The following is an 18,431-nucleotide window of genomic DNA, read 5'->3' on the forward strand; positions in this document are numbered from 1 at the left end:
AGCTCATGTAGTCCAATATCAAAATACCAAGTCAGTCAGTCAGTTCAGTCACTCAGTCGTGTCTGACTCTTTGTGACCCCATGAACCACAGCATGCCAGGCCTCCCTGTCCATCACCAATCTCCAGAGTTCACCCAAACCTATGTCCATTGAGTTGGTGATGCCATCCAACCATCTCATCCTCTGTCATGCCCTTCTCCTTCTGCCCTCAATCTTTTCCCAGCATCAGGGTCTTTTCCAATGAGTCAGCTCTTCGCATAAGGTGGCCAAAGTATTGGAGTTTCAGCTTCAACATCAGTCCTAACAATGAACACCCAAGACTGATCTCCTTTAAGATGGACTGGTTGGATCTCCTTGCAGTCCAAGGGACTCTCAAGAGTCTTCTCCAACACCACAGTCAAAAGCATCAAGTCTTCAGTGCTCAGCTTTCTTTATAGTACAACTCTCACATCCATACATGACTACTGGAAAAAAACCATAACCTTGACTAGACGGACCTTTGTTGACAAAGTAATGTCTCTGATTTGCAGGCAAATTTGGCCTTTGAGTACAGAATGAAGAAGGGCAAAGGCTAATAGAGTTCTGCCAAGAGAACGCACTGGTCATAGCAAACACCCTCTTCCAACAACACAAGAGCAGACTCTACACATGAACATCATCAGATGGTTGACACCAAAATCAGACTGATTATATTCACTGCAGCCAAAGATGGGAAAGCTCTATACAGTCAGCACAAACAAGACTGGGAGCAGACTGTGACTCAGATCATGAACTCCTTATTGCCAAATTCAAACTGAAATTGAACAAAGTGGAGAAAACCATTAGACCATTCAGGTATGACCTAAATCAATCCCTTATGATTCTACAGTGGAAGTGAGAAATAGATTTAATGGACTAGATCTGATGGACAGAGTCCCTGATGAACTATGGATGGAGGTTTGTGACATTGTACAGGAAAAAGGAATCAAGACCATCCCCAAGAAAAAGAAATGCAAAAAAGCAAAATGGCTGTCTGAGGAGGCCTTACAGATAGCTGTGAAAAGAAGAGAAGTGAAAAGCGAAGGAGAAAAGGAAAGATACACCCAATTGAATGCAGAGTTCCAAAGAATAGCAAGGAGAGATAAGAAAGCCTTCCTCAGTGATCAATGCAAAGAAATAGAGGAAAACAAAAGAATGGGAAAGACTAGAGATCTCTTCAAGAAAATTAGAGATACCAAGGGAACATTTCATGCAAAGATGGGCTCCATAAAGGACAAAAATGGTATGGACCCAAAAGAAGCAGAAGATATTAAGAAGAGGTGGCAAGAATATATAGAAAAATGGTACAAAAAAGATCTTCATGACCCAGATAATCATGATGGTGTGACAACTCACTTAGAGCCAGACATCCTGGAATGTGAAGTCAAGTGGGCCTTAGGAAGCATCACTACGAACAAAGCTAGTGGAGCTGATGGAATTCCAGTTGAGCTATTTCAAATCCTGAAAGATGATGCTGTGAAAGTGCTGCACTCAATATGCCAGCAAATTTGGAAAACTCAGCATTGGCCACAGAACTGGAAAAGGTCAGTTTTCATTCCAATCCCAAAGAAAGGCAATGCTGAAGAATGCTCAAACTACTGCACAATTGCACTTTATGCTAGTAAAATAATGCTTAAAATTCTCCAAGCCAGGCTTCAGCAGCACATGAACCCTGAAGGTCCAGATGTTCAAGCTGGTTTTAGAAAAGGCAGAGGAACCAGAGATCAAATTGCCAACATCCACTGGATCATCAAAAAAGCAAGAAAGTTCCAGAAAAACATCTATTTCTGCTTTCTTGACTATGCCAAAGCCTTTGACTGTGTGGATCACAATAAACTGTGGAAAATTCTGAAAGAAATGGGCATACCAGACCACCTGACCTGCCTCTTGAGAAACCTGTATGCAGGTCAGGAAGAAACAGTTAGAACTGGCCATGGAACAACAGACTGGTTCCAAATAGGAAAAGGAGCATGTCAAGGCTGTATATTGTCACCCTGCTTATTTAACTTATATGCAGAGTACATCATGAGAAATGCTGGGCTGGAGGAGGCACAAGCTGGAATGAAGATTGCCAGGAAAAATAACAATAACCTCAGATATGTAGATGACAAAATGCTTATGGCAGAAAGTGAAGAGGAACTAAAGAGCCTCTTGATGAAAGTGAAAGAGGAGAGTGAAAAAGTTGGCTTAAAGTTCAACATTCAGAAAACTAATATCATGGCCTCTGGTCCCATCATTTCATGACAAATAGATGGGCAAATAGTGGAAACAGTGGCTGACTTTATTTTTCTTGGCTCAAAAATCACTGCAGATGATGAGTGCAGCCATGAAATTAAAAGACACTTACTCCTTGGAAGGAAAGTTATGACCAACCTAGACAGCATACTGAAAAGCAGAGCCATTATTTTGTCAAGAAAATACCAAACAACCCAATAAAAATGGGCAGAAGACCTAAACAGACATTTTGACATACAGATGGTCAAGAGGCACATGAAAAGATGGTCAACATCACTATTAGAGAAATGCAAATTAAAACTACAATGATGGTCAACATCACTATTAGAGAAATGCAAATTAAAGTACAATGAAGTATCACCTCACACAGGTAAGGATGGCCATCATCAAAAAGTCTACAAACAGTAAATGCTGGAGATGATGTGGAGAAAGGGGAACCCTCCAATTTTGTTGGTGTGAATGTAAATTGGTATAGCCACTATGGAGAACAGTCTTGGAGTTTCCTCAAAAAACTAAAAATATAACTATCATATGACTTGGTAATCTCACTCCTGGGCATATACCAGAAGAAAACCAGAATTCAAAATGATACATGCATCCTTATATTCATTACAGCACTATTTACAATAGCCAGGTTATAAAAGCAATCTACATGTCCATCAACAGATGAATGGACAAAGAAGATATGGTACATATGTATAAAGGAATATTACTCAGCTATAAAAATAAAACAACAAAATCGTGTCATTTGGAGAGATGTAGATGGACCTAGAGACTGTCATACAGAGTCAACTAAGTCAGAAAGAGAAAAAGTATATCATATATTAGTGCTTATATATGGAATCTAGAGAACTTGTTTGTAAAGTTACAAACAGATGAACTTGTTTGTAAAGCAAAAACAGAAACACAGATATAGAGAACAACCTTATAGATACAAAGAGAGAAAGAGCAGATCAGATGAATTGGGAGATTGGGATTGACATATATACACTACTATGTATAAAATAGGTAGTTAATGAGGATCTAATATACAGCACAGGGAACTCTATTCAGTGCTCTGTAATGACTAAATTGATAAGGAAATCTAAAGAAGAGGGGATATATATATATGTGTGTGTGTGTGTGTGTGTATAACTGATTCACTTTGCTGTACAGCAGAAAGTAACACAACATTCTAAAGCAACTATACGCCAATGAAAATTTTAAAAAAGATTTAAAAAATACATACACCAGCAGTAAACAATCAGGAAAGCAATTTAAGAAGGTTATTTCATTTATAAAAGCATCAAAAAGAAAAAAAAATACTTAGGAAAAATATTAACCAAGAAAGCTCAGGACTTACACAGTGAAAATTCCAAAATATTGCTGAAAGCAACTGAAGGCCTCAATAAATGAAAAGATATCCCATATTATGGATCGGAAAATTTGATTTTAAGATGGCACTCTTCTCAAAACAATATACAGATTCAGATGATCATTATCAAAATTCCAATGGCCATTTTGCAGTGGTGGAAAAGTTTATCCTACAACTCACATGGAATTCCAAGAGACACTAACCAAAACAGTCTTAGAAAAATAAATTTCTTAGAAAGTTACACTTTTCTAAGAATTTGTCCATTTCTTCCAAGTTGTTCATTTTATTGGCATAGAGCTGCTGGTAGTAGTCTCTTATGATCCTTTGTATTTCAGTGTTGTCTGTTGTGATCTCTCCATTTTCATTTCTAATTTTGTGTTGATTTGATTCTTCTCCCTTTGTTTCTTGATGAGTCTGGCTAATGGTTTGTCAATTTTATTTATCTTCTCAAAGAACCAGCTTTTAGCTTTGTTGATTTTTGCTATGGTCTCTTTTGTTTCTTTTGCATTTATTTCTGCCCTAATTTTTAAGATTCCTTTCCTTCTACTAACCCTGGGATTCTTCATTTCTTCCTTCTCTAGTTGCTTTAGGTGTAGAGTTAGGTTATTTATTTGACTTTTTTCTTGTTTCTTGAGGTAAGCCTCTATTGCTATGAACCTTCCCCTTCACACTGCTTTTACAATTGTCCCATAGGTTTTGGGTTGTTGTGTTTTCATTTTCATTCATTTCTATGCATATTTTTATTTCTTTTTTATTTCTACAGTGATTTGTTGGTTATTCAGAAGTGTATTGTTCGGGACACCTTATCTTTGACAAAGGAGGCAAGAATATACAATGGAGAAAAGACAATCTCTTTAATAAGTGGTGCTGGGAAAACTGGTCAACCACTTGTAAAAGAATGAAACTAGAACACTTTCTAACACCATACACAAAATAAACTCAAAATGGATTAAAGATCTAAACATAAGACCAGAAACTATAAAACTCCTAGAGGAAAACATAGGCAAAACACTCTCTGACATAAATCACAGCAGGATCCTCTATGACCCACCTCCCAGAGTAATGGAAATAAAAGCAAAAATAAACAAATGGGACCTAATTAAATTTAAAAGCTTTTGCACAACGAAGGAAACTACAAGCAAGGTGAAAAGACAGGCTTCAGAATGGGAGAAACTAATAGCAAACGAAGCAACTGACAAAGAATTATTCTCAAAAATATAAAAGCAACTCCTATAGCTCAATTCCAGAAAAATAGACAACCCAATCAAAAAGTGGGCCAAAGAACTAGACATTTCTCCAAAGAAGACATACAGATGGCTAACGAACACATGAAAAGATGCTCAACATCACTCATTATCAGAGAAATGCAAATCAAAACCACAATGAGCCAGAAAGAAAAACACCAGTACAGTATACTAATGCATATATATGGAATTTAGAAAGATGATAACGATAACCCTATATGTGACACAGCAAAAGAGACACAGATATATAGAACAGCCTTTTGGACTCTGTGAGAGAAGGCGAGGGTGGGATGATTTGAGAAAACAGCACTGAAACATGTATATTATCATATGTGAAACATATCGCCAGTCCATGTTCAATGGATGAGACAGGGTGCACTGGGCTGGTGCACTGGGATGACCCAGAGGGATGGGATGGGGAGGGAGGTGGGGGGGGTTCAGGATGGGGAACACATGTACACCCATGGCTGATTCATGTCAATGTATGGCAAAAGCACTACAATACTGTAAAGTAATTAGCCTCCTATTAAAAGAAATAAATTTAAAAAAATAAAATGCCAAACAATAAGAAAGAAAAATCAATTTGGAGGACTCACACTCTTGACATCAAAATTTAAAACAAAGATATGGTCATCAAAGCAAGTGTGGTACTGGCAGAAGTACAGACAAACAAATCAGTGGGGCAGAATTAAGAGTACAGAAATAAATCCATACCTCTATGATCAATTGGTTTTTGACAATCATGTCAAGGCTATTCAATGGCATAAGAATAGTCTCTTCTATAAATGATGCTGGGACAAGTTCATAGCCACATGCAAAAGAATGAATCTGGATTCCTCCCTCAATCCATGTATAAAAATTCACTCAAAATGGACCAAAGATCTAATCATATTTAATAAAAAGTAAAAACTATAAAAATCTTTTAGAAGAAAATACAGGGGTAAATCTTTATGGCCTTGCATTTAGCAATGGATGCTTAGGTATGATACCAAACAGCAGGCAACAAGTAAAAATATAGGTAAGTTGAACTTTACCAAAATTAAAGATTTTATGCATCAAATGACAGGCTTCCCAGGTAGCTCAGTGGTAAAGAGTCCACCTCCCAATGTAGGAGACGCTGAAGACGCAGGTTTGATCCCTGGGTCGGGAAGATCCCCTGGAGGAGGAAATGGCAACCTACCCCAGTATTCTTGCTGGGACAATGCCATGGACAGAGGAGCCTGGCGAGCTACAGTCCATGAGGTCGCAGAGTCAGATACAACTGAGCAACCGAGCAGATATAAAATTATACTATCAAAGAAGTGAAAAGATAACACACAGAATGGGAGAAAGTATCTACAAATCATTTATCTGATAAGGGTTGAATACTCAAAATACATAAGGAAATCATATAATTCAAAAATTAATAACCCAGTTAAAAATGTGCAAAGAACTTAAATAGATATTTCTTTAAAGAAGATATACAAATGGCCAACAAATATATGAAAAGATAATCTATTTCACTAGTCATCAGGGATATGCGAGTTAAAATCACAATAAGATACTACTTCATAGCTACTCTGATGGCTATAATTTTAAAAGCTAAATAAGCTTTGGTGAGGATGTGGAATATTACTCAGCCATAAATAATAATGGATTTGAGTCAGTCCTAGTGAGGTGGATGAAACTAGAGCCTGTTATACAGAGTGAAGTCAGAAAGAGAAAAATAAGTATCATATATTAAAGCATATATATGGAATCTAGAAAAATGGTATTAATGAACCTACTTGCAGGGAAGGAATGGAGACAGACATAGAGAACAGACTTGTGGACACAGTGGGGAAGGAGAGAGTGGGAAGAATGGAGAAAGTAGCACTGATATACACACACTATAATGTGTAAAACAGACAGCAAGTAGGAAGTTTCTATATAACACAGGGAGCCCAGCCTGGTGCTCTGTACTGATCTAGACAGGTAGGATGGGGTAAGGAAGGGAGACTCAAGAGGGAGATGATATATGTATAATTATGGCTGATTTGCATTTTTTGTACAGCAGAAACCATCACAACCTTGTAAAGCAATTTCCCTCCAATTAAAAATTAAATAAAAAAATAAAAGACTTATTAAAGGGGGTGGGGGAGATGACAGGATGGATTGGTGGAGCGGGAATTGGAAATAAAAGCTATCTTACCCTCCTAGTTTTTAAATAATAGTATCTGATGTAAAATGTTAAGAAAACACTGTGCAGGCCAAATGAAACACATCTGTAGGCTACATGTGGCCTATGAGTCACAAGTTTAGACCTCTGTATTGGTTGAAAGTAGATGGAATTAAGTAAGATACTGTGGAGGTTAAAGCATGGACTGAGGAGCTATACTACCTGGGTTGCCATCCAAGCTTGGGCATTTACTAGCTCCATGACCTTAGATAAGTTTCACAATGTGTCTGTGCCTCAATTTTCTTATCTTCAAAATGGTTATAATGATAATGTGTGCCTCATAAGGTTGTTATAAGGATTAAGTTTGTGTGTCTGGGTATGTTTGTGTGTATGTAGTCACTTAAAACAGTGCCTAGAATGTAGTAAATGTCCTGCACATATGTTAAATAAACAAAATAAATAAGCTTCTTTTCAGCTTTTAATATTATATAACTTAATAAGAACTTGTAGAAAGCTAATTATTTACATTAATTTGGTCTTTACATCATTTTGCACATCTGCACAATGGGGATAATAATGATATTTGTTTTGTATGGTTAGTGTTAGTATTAAATAAGTTAATATATTAAAATGTTCATATATCTACAGTACTTAGAACATTGCCTGGCACAGATCAAGCACTATATAAGTGTTAGCCATTATTAATTTTTAAAATAATTGCTTGGCAAAGCTCATGTAGGTCAGTACTGAAAAACTCCAAAATATGTCTGATATATTTACAATATGGCATTGATCCTAGGAGCAACAATAACAGAGCTGAACTTTTAACCCTTCAGTCAATCATTCAAAAGAGCAAAGTGGTGAGCTCTGGGAACAGAAAAACTTCCCAGTCATTGTACATCCCCATGCAACTGCATATCAGAATGTGATAAAAAAGAAATACAGCCTAAATTAGTATCTATGAAGGCAACTAATTGAATTTGTAACAACCTTTCTGTATTTTCCTTAGTAAATCTAAGAAATGGATCTGGAAAATTCAAACTCTGATGCACAGAATCTATAAGAAAGTTCTGTATTAGAAAAGATGGCTATCTTCTGTCTCCCTAGTTAATTCCAGTCTACCTGGAGTAGACTATTGCTTTGTCAAATACGTAAGAAACAGAAATTATAAGTGGAGTCAGGTCCTAGGGTTAGAAAAAGCAGGACCTCAACCATAATTTTTAAGAGGAAGAGAATCTGATATAATGGAATATAGGAGTCTTGGAGGGATTTGAAAGTGAGGGGATGTCCAAAGAGACAAATAGGAGTCCTAATGTGAGGGGACTGGAAATATACTGGGACCTCACATTGAATGAATAGGGAACATTATAGGACACAATTTTAAGAATGTTAGAAGTGGGATTCTATACTGAAGTGACAAGATTAGTGGAACTTCCTTTGAGAAGAGATGGGGATTCTTCAATATGAGAGGCAAAGGGAGATCTCACCATGAGAAAAGCAGAGGTTCTTTTGTGAGGAGACAGGATATACTATGAAGACTCCATTGTGAATTGATAACACTATAGGGGACTGGGGGTAATCTAAGTGGGATAGAATCTTGGGATTTGCATCTGTAAATACTGTGAAATTCTGAGTTTGAGAGCATGAGATATACTGTGGGAACCATTTTATAGACTGGAGGGGATGAAATGCTCCCTGGTATTTATTATAGGACTGGGTACAAGAGGAGACCCTAGATTTATAAAAGTATGGTATAATGAGAGGGGACAAGAAATGAGCCTCCAATTGTAAGGAAAGGAAATATTAGAAACCCCTGAAGGAAAGTATGGTGTTTCCCTAGTTTGAGAAGACAAGGGACAAGTGCAATCCTAGAGGGAAGTAAGTGAAAATAATAAGAAACCCTAGAGGAAGAGGATGGCAAATTGTGGAGCTAACAGTGGAAGAGGACTGCAGGAGGTGGGGAGTATATTTCAGAAAAGATAGCAAGGGGAGACCATCATTAGAAAACTAGTGGCCTTTGGAAGGTGTATAGGGGGTATTGTGGGAACCTTGAAAGTGAAAATGTTAGTCGCTCAGTTGCGTCTGACTTTTTGCAACCCCATGGACTGTAGCCCACTAGGCTCCTCTGTACATAGGATCCTCCAGGCAAATATACTGGAGTGAGTAGCTATTCCCTTCTCTAGGGGATCTTTCCCACCCAGGGACCGAACCCTAGTCTCCTGCATTGCAGGCATATTCTTTACCATCTGAGCCACTAGGGAAGCCCTTGTGGAAGGGTAAACAGGATACCCTCGTGTGAGAAAACAGTGGACAAAGCAGTACCATAATGTGATAAAAAAGCAGGGTGGCTAGTATGAGGTGTCAGAAATTTATGTGGGGCCACGAATGGGAAGGAGTGAATGTACCTCAAAGCAGGCAGGCAGGAGACTAAGGGGGGCTTCAGTGTGACAAAATCAGGGCTTCCTGTATGAGCAGACAGGATGGGATGTATTGTAGGATTCCAATTCCATTAGAGAGGATGAGAAAATGGAGAATGGAAGGGAAACTAATTGAACTTTTAGTTTAGTCCCACAGGGAAAGAGGAATGGAAGGCGCATTACTTTGTGAAAAGGGGAGACTACAGTGGGATAGAACAAGGTGTACCGTGGGGTCCCAAGTGGCAGAAAATGCACTTCAGCTGGCTTGAGAGAATCACTGGAAAAGGAGGAATCCCAGTGTTAGATAAGGGAGAGCTAGTAAGAGAGTACAGGAAATATTTGGGGGTTCCTAGTAGGAAGAAATTGGAAAATGTGGGGCTTTTAGTTGGGTGAATTGGAGGGACTCACAGTGTAAGTGGACAGTTTAAGTATACAGGGTACGTTGTTTACTCAACTCGGTAGGATGACAGCCCCCAGAACCAGAGCACAAGGCACAAGTGGTTGTCCTGTTTGAGAAAAGGGGATCCCAGTGGGGGAAAGAAAAGGAAATTCTTGTGGGTAGGGCCAGGAAGTAATGTAAGAAACCCTGGCTAGGAGACGGTAGCGACATGGTGGGACACTCGTGGGAGGGTGCAAGAAATACTATGGGAAGCCATAGGTTGGAGATCAAGAGATCTCCAGGGAGCTTAAGGAAAACCGCAGTGTGAGGGCTAAGAACACAGGGGACACCAGTGTGAAGGGTAGGGCAGACGGTTATGCTGGAGCATAATTTCCCCACCTTAGGTGCCAGCTCGACTTACCCAGGCAGAGTTCAAAGACGTAGGCATAGTAGGACCAGAGCACGACGAGGACGATAACGAGCACTGGCACCCAGGAAAGTACACGGCGGCAGCACCGTAGCCCCCCGGACAGAGCCATCTTCCAGCCCCGCCGCATCTTAGGCTCGAAGATCGACCGAGCAGGCCTGCTGGCGCTGGGTCGGAATAGCTGGGCAGCGGCTGAGAGGCGGGAAGACGCGCTGTGCGGCGCTCCACTGCCTAGCCTGGCGGGAACAGTCTCCCCTAGTCGATACCACCTGTGGGGCTGCAGGCCAGAGTGCACCACACACAATAGGCATGAGTCACGGCGAGGAGGAACAGGCGGTGTTGGAGCGGAAGATGATCCGTCAGCCTGGCGAGGCTGGGCACGCTCAGAGGGAGTGGAGAGTGCAGTCCCTCCTCTTTCCTCCTCTCCCACCCCTTGCCACAGCACTTGATGCAGGGCTAGACCTCTGCAAAACTCTTAAGCAGAAGAAATTTAGGTCCGCCCATCTGCTCTTACTGCACTGCGTCCCCCTCATCTCCGCTCTGATCTCTGTTTCTTTGTCTCCTCCCTCCCAACGCCACACACACACACACACACACACACACACACACACACACACACACAATTGTCTGACACACACGAGCACAAAGACACGCAGTGGTAAAGATACGAACGGTAGCATCTAATGACTTAAAGATCATCCAGCCCCATACTCCCACTGCTGCTTGAACAATATGCTTAACACGTAGCGCCGCAGTTGCTGCTTGGGTAAGTCCATTGACAGGAAGCTCCCTCCTTCTTTCTCTAGTTCCCTTCCCCCTGAGTCAACTTAGTCCATTTATTTTAAGAATAAATAAATATATTGGTACAGAAAAAAATGGGAGAGATATCAATTCTGTGAGAGGTGAGAGAAAACTACAAGGTAGTGATATTTAAGCTGAGCTTCAGTAATAAATAAGAGTTTGCCTGACAAAAGGGAGGGTAAGGACTTTTCAGACAGAGGAAACAGCATTTGCAAAGGCAGAGAGTACCAGGCTTCTCTGGTAGCTCAGATCTTAAAGCCTCTGCCTGCAGTGCAGGAGACACGGGTTTGATCCCTGGGTGGGGAAGATCACCTGGAGAAAAAAATGGCAACCCAATCCAGTATTCTTGCCTGGAGAATTCCATGGACAGAGAAGCCTGGGAGGCCACAGTCCATGGGGTCACAAAGAGTTGAACAGGACTGAGCGATTAACACTAGACACTGGACACTGGAGAGTAATGAAAATACAAAAGTGTTCAAGGAACAGTCAGCACAGCTTGAGGAAAGAGTATGTGAAGAGGAGAGGCCAGGAATGAGACTGGGAATACAAGTTGTGAGTAGAGTACACCCTGCCAGGGTATGTGGACATAATCCTGTAAAGCAGATTATGAACAACCATTCATTGTTTTGGGACAATGAAAATGAGATTATCAGAACTGTATTTTTGTAAAAAACTGGCAGGATTTTATAAAGGGGAATAGTCTAGAAATAGACATCAATTAGAAGGCAATGATTTCAACAAGTGTTTCCAGAGTGGTTGCTTTGTGTTAGGTTAACTTTGGTATAAAAAGAATGACAAAAGGGGGCCTGTCTCCAAGAAGCTCATGTTCTCATCAGAGCAATAGGTGTTCAATGACATAAGTACAATAATATAAGTATAGCAAGCTTTTGTACATTTATATATTTGATAAATACCTGCTGTTCAAAGATTCCCAAGTAACTCAATGGTATGTTACCCACCTGCCAATGCAGGAGACATAGGAGACCCGGGTTCCATCGCTGGGTTGGGAAGATCCCCTAGAGGAAGAAATGGCAACCCAATCCAGTTTTCTTGCCTAAAAAATCCCATGAACAGAGGAACCTGGTGGACTGCAGTCCATGGGCTCACAAAAGTTGGACACAACTGAGCACCCTGGCAGGTTCAAAGATTTATGAAGATCTGTGACATGAAGAAATTTGTGATTTTGCTAAGACTCATGTTGCTCTCTATTCTTATTCATAGTTACATATGTGGTAAATTTCTTGAACTGATAAGAACTTTGTTGTTTCTTTTCAGATTAAGTTGCATTCATGGTTGATACTACTAAATAAATGATGTAATGAAATGCAGCTCATTTCAATTACACTATTTATTTTTTAAGAGCCTGATTAGACTTGTGCCCTAAGGTTCTGACATAGATTTTAAAATATTTTTCCAACTTTTTGAGATATAATTGACAAATAAAAGTATAGGAACTTCCCTGGTGGTCCAGTGGTTAAGACATGGTGCTTCTGCTGCAGGTTTGATCCTGGTTGGGGAACTAAGATTGCATATGTTGACTGCACATATATATATATATATATATATATATATATATATATATATATATATATGTGATGATTTGATATACATATACATTGTGAAATGATTGCCATAATCAAGCTAATTAACACATCTATCACCTCACACAGTTACCATTTTTGACAATTATTTTTTATTGAGTATATTTAATATACAACAAACATTGTGTAATTTAAGGTGTACATCATGTTGATTGAAAGTACTATTGCTATTGTACCCTAAGCTAACATCTGTATATTATGTACACATCACATAATGCAAATATGTACATTTAAACAACCGCTGTCTCATTTTCCCACCCCAACCCCCGCAGCTCCTGGTAACAATATGTTTTTTTAAAATTTCACATGTAAGAGATATCATACAGTATATGTCTTTCTCTTTCTGACATCTCATTTAGCATAATGTCCTCAAAGTGCATCCATATTTTTTGCAAGTGGCAGAATTTCCTTTTTTCTCATGACACAATAATATTTTATATGTATACTAGCAATTGTGAATAATGCTGAAATAAACATGGGAAAATATATGTTTTCTCAGTAACCTTTTTCATTTCCTGTGGATATACACCCAGAAGTGGGATTGCTGGAACATGTGGTTGTTCTATGTTTAATTTTTTGAGTAACATCCATAGGGTTCTCCATAGTGGCTGAACCAGTTTACAGTTCCACCAACAGTGCACAAGGTTCCGTTTCTCTCCACAACTTCACAAACAGTTGTTACCTCTTATCTCTTTGATGGTAATCATTTAACAGGTGACATGTCGTTGTGGTTTTGATTTGTATTTCCCCAATAATTAGTTATATTGAGCACCTTTCGCATACCTGTTGGCAATCTGTATGTCATCCTCAGAAAAATGACTATTCAGGTAGTGCTTTGTCCATTTTCAAATCAAATTGTTTATTTTATGCTATTTAATTAACTGTATAAGTTCCTTATATATTATGGAGAATTTATTATCAGAAATATGATTTGCAAATATTTTCCCCATTCTGTGGGTTGCTATTTCATTCTGTGGATTGTGTGCTACGCAAAAGCTTTTTAGTCTGATATAATTCCACACATTTATATTTGCTTTTGGTGTTATATCCAGAAGATAATTGCAAAGACTAATGTCAAGGAGTGTTTTCCCTCTGTTTTCTTCTAGGAGTTTTACAGTTTTGGGTTTAAGTCTTCAATGCATTTTGAGTTGATTTTTGTGTATGATGTAAGATAAGTGTCCAGTTTCTTTCTTTTGCATGTGGATGTCCAAATTTTCCAGAACTATTGATTAAAGAGACTATCATTTCCCCATTGTGTATTCACTCTTGTCAAAAATTAATAGACTGCTTATATGTGGCTTTATTTCTAGACTCTCATCAGTTCCATTGGACTATGTGTCTGTTCTTATGCCAGTACCACACTGTTTTGACTACAATAGTTTTGTAATAGAGTTTAAAATCAGAAAACATGATGCCTCCAGCTTTGTTCTTCTTGCTCAGGATTGCTTTGGCTATTTAATCCTTTGCGGTTCTGTATACATTTTGCAGGGCTTCCCAGGTGATTCAGTGGTAAAAAAATCTGCCTGCCAATCAGGAGTCTCAGGTTCAATTCCTGGGTCGGCAAGATCCCCTGGAGAAGGAAATGGCAATCCCCTCCAGTATTCTTGCCTGGGAAATCCCATGGACAGAGGATCCTGGCAGCTATAGTCCATGGGGTTGCAAAGAGTTGGATGTGACTAAACCACCACCACTAGCATATATTTTGCAGTAGTTTTTTCTATTTTTATGAAAAATATCACTCATATTTTGACAGAGATTGCATTGACTCTGTTGATCACATTGGGTAGTATGCACATTTTAACAATATTAATTTTTCCAATCCATGACCATAGGATATCTTTCTATTTATTTGTATCTTCTTTAGTTTCTTTCACCAATGTCCTATAGTTTTTTATGCAGACTTTTTTTCATCTCTTCAGTTAAATTAATTCCTAGGTATTTTTTTTCATGCTGATGTAAAAGGGGTTGTTTTCTTAGATTCCCTCTCATGTAGTTTGCTGTAAGAATATAAAGATAGAACTGATTTTTGATAAGTTTGCTTCCTGAAGTTTCATCAAAATCATTTATTAGATCTGGCAGGTTTTTGGTGGAGTCTTTAGGGTTTTCTAAATATAAGATCAATTTTTCATCTGCCAACAGACAATTTTATTTCTTACTTTGTAGTTTGGATGCTTTTATTTATTCATTTATTCTTTATTTATTTTACTCTCTCTAGATAGGACTTCAGTCTATGTTGAGTAGAAGTGGTGAGAGTGGGCATGATTGTCTTGTTTCTTATCTTAAAGGAATGCTTTCAGATTTTCACCATTGAGTATGATGTTAGATGTGGGCTTGTCATATATGATGACCTTTATTAAGTTGAGGGACATTTTTCTATACCTAATTTGTTGAGTTTTTAATAATGAAAGTATGGTGAATTTTGTCAAATACTTTTTCTGTTTATATTGAGATGGTCATATGATTTTTATTCTTTTTTTTAATTTGTATTCTTTGTTCTGTTAATATGATGTGTAACATTTATTAATTGCATATGTTGAACCATTCTTGCATCCCAGGTATAAATTTCATTTGATCATGGTATAAGATCTTTTTCATGTGCTATTGAATTTGGTTTGCTAGTAATCTGTTAAGGACTTTTGTTCATCAGGGATATAGTCCTGTTGTTTTCCTTATTTAAGTGTTCTTGTTTGGCTTTGGTTTCAGAGTAATGTTGGTTTTGTAAAATGGGTTGGAGGTGTTTCCTTCTGTTCAACTTTTTGAAAGAGTTTGAGAAAGATTAGAAGTAATTCTTTTTAAAATGTTTGTTGGAATTCACTAGTGAAACCACCTGGCCTTGGACTTTTATTTGTTGGGAGATTTTTGATTACTGATTCAAAATTCTAACTCATTATTGGTCAGGTCAGATTGTCTATTTCTGCATGATTCAGTCTGAGTAGGTTATATATTTCTAGGAATTTATTTTTCTAGATAATTCAATTTGTTGGCATTTCATTGTTTATTAAAGTCTCTTATGAACTTTTTATTTCTTAATATCACAGTCAGACACAACTTAGTAACTGAACAACAATTCAGTTGAAATGTCTTCTATTTAAAATTTTATTTGTATTTATTTCATAGTCAGTATAGCTAAGGTTTTCAATTTTCTTTGTCATTTCAAAAACACAACACTTAGTTTCCTTGATCTTTTCTATTGTCTTTCCAGTCTCTATTTATTTCTTTTCTTTAAAACACTGATTTGGGCTGTGACTTTTCTTTTACTTTAAAAATCCTATGTATGTGGAAATTAAATGTCCACTTTTAAATGATGGATTTATCAAAGAAGCCACAACAAAGAACATTAGAAAATATTTGTAACAGAAGAAAAATGAAAAGAGAATTTACCAGAATTTCTTGCATATAGCCGAAGCTGCTCAGTGCAATTAAATTAAATACAATGTGGAGTCTTGAATAAGGTATGAAAACAAATAATGGACACTAGCATGAAATGTTGTTAAATTTGAATGAAACCTGTATTTTAGTTAATAATACTGTTGTTCAGCTGCTAAGTCATGTCCGACTCTTTGCAATCCATGGACTGCAGCATGCTAGGCTTCCCTGTCCTTCACCATCCCCCAGAGTTTTCAAATTCATGTCCATTGAGTCAGTGATGCCATCCAACCATTTCATTCTCTGTCACCCCTTTCACCTCCTGCCCTCAATCTTTCCAACATCAGGGTCTTTTCCAATGAGTTGGCTCTTCCCATCATGTGGCCAAAGTGTTGGAGCTTCAGCTTCAGCATCAGTCCTTCCAATGAATATTTGGGGTTGATTTCCTTTAGGAATGACTAGTATGATCTCCTTGCAATCCAAAGGACTCTCAAGAGTCTTCTCCAGCACTGCAATTTGAAAGCATCAATTCTTCAATGCTCAACTTTCTTTATAGTCCAGCTGTCACATCTGAACACGACTACAGGAAAAACAGTAGCTTTGACTATACGGACCTTTGACAGTAAAGTGATGTCTCTGTTTTTTTAGTATGCTGTCTAGGTTTGTCATTGCTTTCCTTCCAAGGAGCAAGTGTCATTTAATTTCAGGACTGCAGTCACCATCTGCAGTGAATTTGGAGCCTAAGAAAATAAAATCTGTCACTTCTACTTTTCTCCCATTCTGTTTGCCATGAATTGGTGGGACCAGATGCCATGACCTTAGTTTTTTGAATGTTGAGTTTCAAATCAGCCTTTTCATTTTCCTCTCTGCCCTCATCAAGAGGCTCTTTCGTTCCTCTTCACTTTCTGCCATTAGAGTGGTATCATCTGCATATCTGAGGTTGTTGATTTTTCTTCCAGAAATTTTGATTCCTGCTTGTGCTTCATCCAGTCTGGCATTTTACATGATATACTCTGCATATAAGTTAAATAAGCAGGGTGACAGGCCTCGTATACTGTCTGAAGCCTAGCTTGAAGAATTTTGAGCATAACCTTACTATAAATAGTATGTGAAATGAGTGCAATTTAATAATAGTTTGGACATTCTTTGGCATTGCCCTTCTTTGAGATTGGAATGAAAACTAACCTTTTCCAGTCCTGTGACTAGTGCTGAATTTTCCAAATTTTCTGACATACTGAGTGCAGTACTTTAACAGCATCATCTTTTAGGGTTTGAAATAGCTCAGCTGGAATCCGATCACTTTCACTAGCTTTGTTCATAGTAATGCTTCCTAAGGCCCACTTGACTTCACACTCCAGGACGTCTGGCTCTAGGTGATTGACCACACCATCATGGTTGTTCAGGTCATTAAGACTTTTTTGTATACTTCTTCTGTGTATTCTTGCCACCTCTTGTTAACCTTTTCTGCTTTTGTTAGGTCCTTACAATTTTTGTACTTTATCATGCCCATCTTTGCATGACATGGTCCCTTGACATCTCGTTTTCTTGAAGAGATCTCTTGTCTTTCCCATTTGTTGTTTTCCTCTGTTTCTTTACATTGTTCATTTAACAAGACCTTCTTATCTCTCCTTGCTATTCTCTGGAACTCTGCATTCAGTTGGATATATCTTTCCCTTTCTCCCTTGCTTTTCACTTCTCTTCTTTCCTAAGCTGTTTGTAAAACCTCAGAAAATTACATTACCTTCTTGCATTTATTTTTCTTTGGGATGATTTTGTTCACTGCCTCCTATACAATGTTATGAACTTCCACCCATAGTTCTCCATGCTCTCTGTCTACCAGATCTATCCCTTGAATCTTTTAACATTCATTACCTCCACTGTATAATCATAAGGGATTTGATTTAGGTCATACTTAAATGGTTTTCCCTTCTTTCTTCAATTTAAGTCAGAATTTTTAAATAAGGAGCTCATGATGTGGGCCACAGTCAGCTCCAGATCTTGTTTTTGCTGACTCTCCCTATGCGGCTGCAAAGACTATAATCAGTCTGATTTGGTATTGACCATCTGGTGATGTCCATATGTAGAGTTGTCTCTTGGGTTATTGGAAGAGGGTGTTTGCTATGACCAGTGTGTTCTCTTGACAAAACTGTTAGCTTTTACTCTGCTTCATTTTTTCTCCAAGGCCAAACTTGTTATTCCAAATATCTCTTGACTTCCTACTTTTGCATCCCAATCCTCTTTGATGAAAAACACAATGTTTTTGGTGTTAGTTCTAGAACATCTTGTAGGTCTTCATAGAACCAGTAATTTTTAGCTTCTTTGGCATCACTGGTTGCAGCATAGACTTGGATTACTGTGATATTGTGTGGCTTGCCTTGGAAACCAACCGAAATCATTCTGTCATTTTTAATAATATTGTATCATGTGTTAATTTCCTGCTTTTTTAAAAAAGC

At 38.2% G+C, this 18,431-nt stretch overlaps 1 protein-coding gene across 3 annotated transcripts in view; it reads right to left on the reverse strand.

The window, feature by feature from the left end:
* ZDHHC15 (zinc finger DHHC-type palmitoyltransferase 15) overlaps positions 1–10,669 on the reverse strand; it is a 131,595-nt gene extending 120,926 nt beyond the window's left edge. Inside the window, exon 1 of one of the 3 annotated variants that reach the window (XM_070462082.1) lies at positions 10,205–10,669. In XM_070462082.1, coding sequence (XP_070318183.1) covers positions 10,205–10,340 — 136 coding nt within the window. In that variant the 5' untranslated portion in view covers positions 10,341–10,669. The remainder of the gene's footprint in view (positions 1–10,204) is intronic. The other 2 variants (XM_020882476.2, XM_070462083.1) reach the window with 2 other exon arrangements.
* Positions 10,670–18,431: the final 7,762 nt, after the last annotated feature.

The sequence above is a fragment of the Odocoileus virginianus genome, chromosome X, assembly GCF_023699985.2.
Source record: "Odocoileus virginianus isolate 20LAN1187 ecotype Illinois chromosome X, Ovbor_1.2, whole genome shotgun sequence".
In the NCBI taxonomy this organism is placed as follows: domain Eukaryota; kingdom Metazoa; phylum Chordata; class Mammalia; order Artiodactyla; family Cervidae; genus Odocoileus; species Odocoileus virginianus.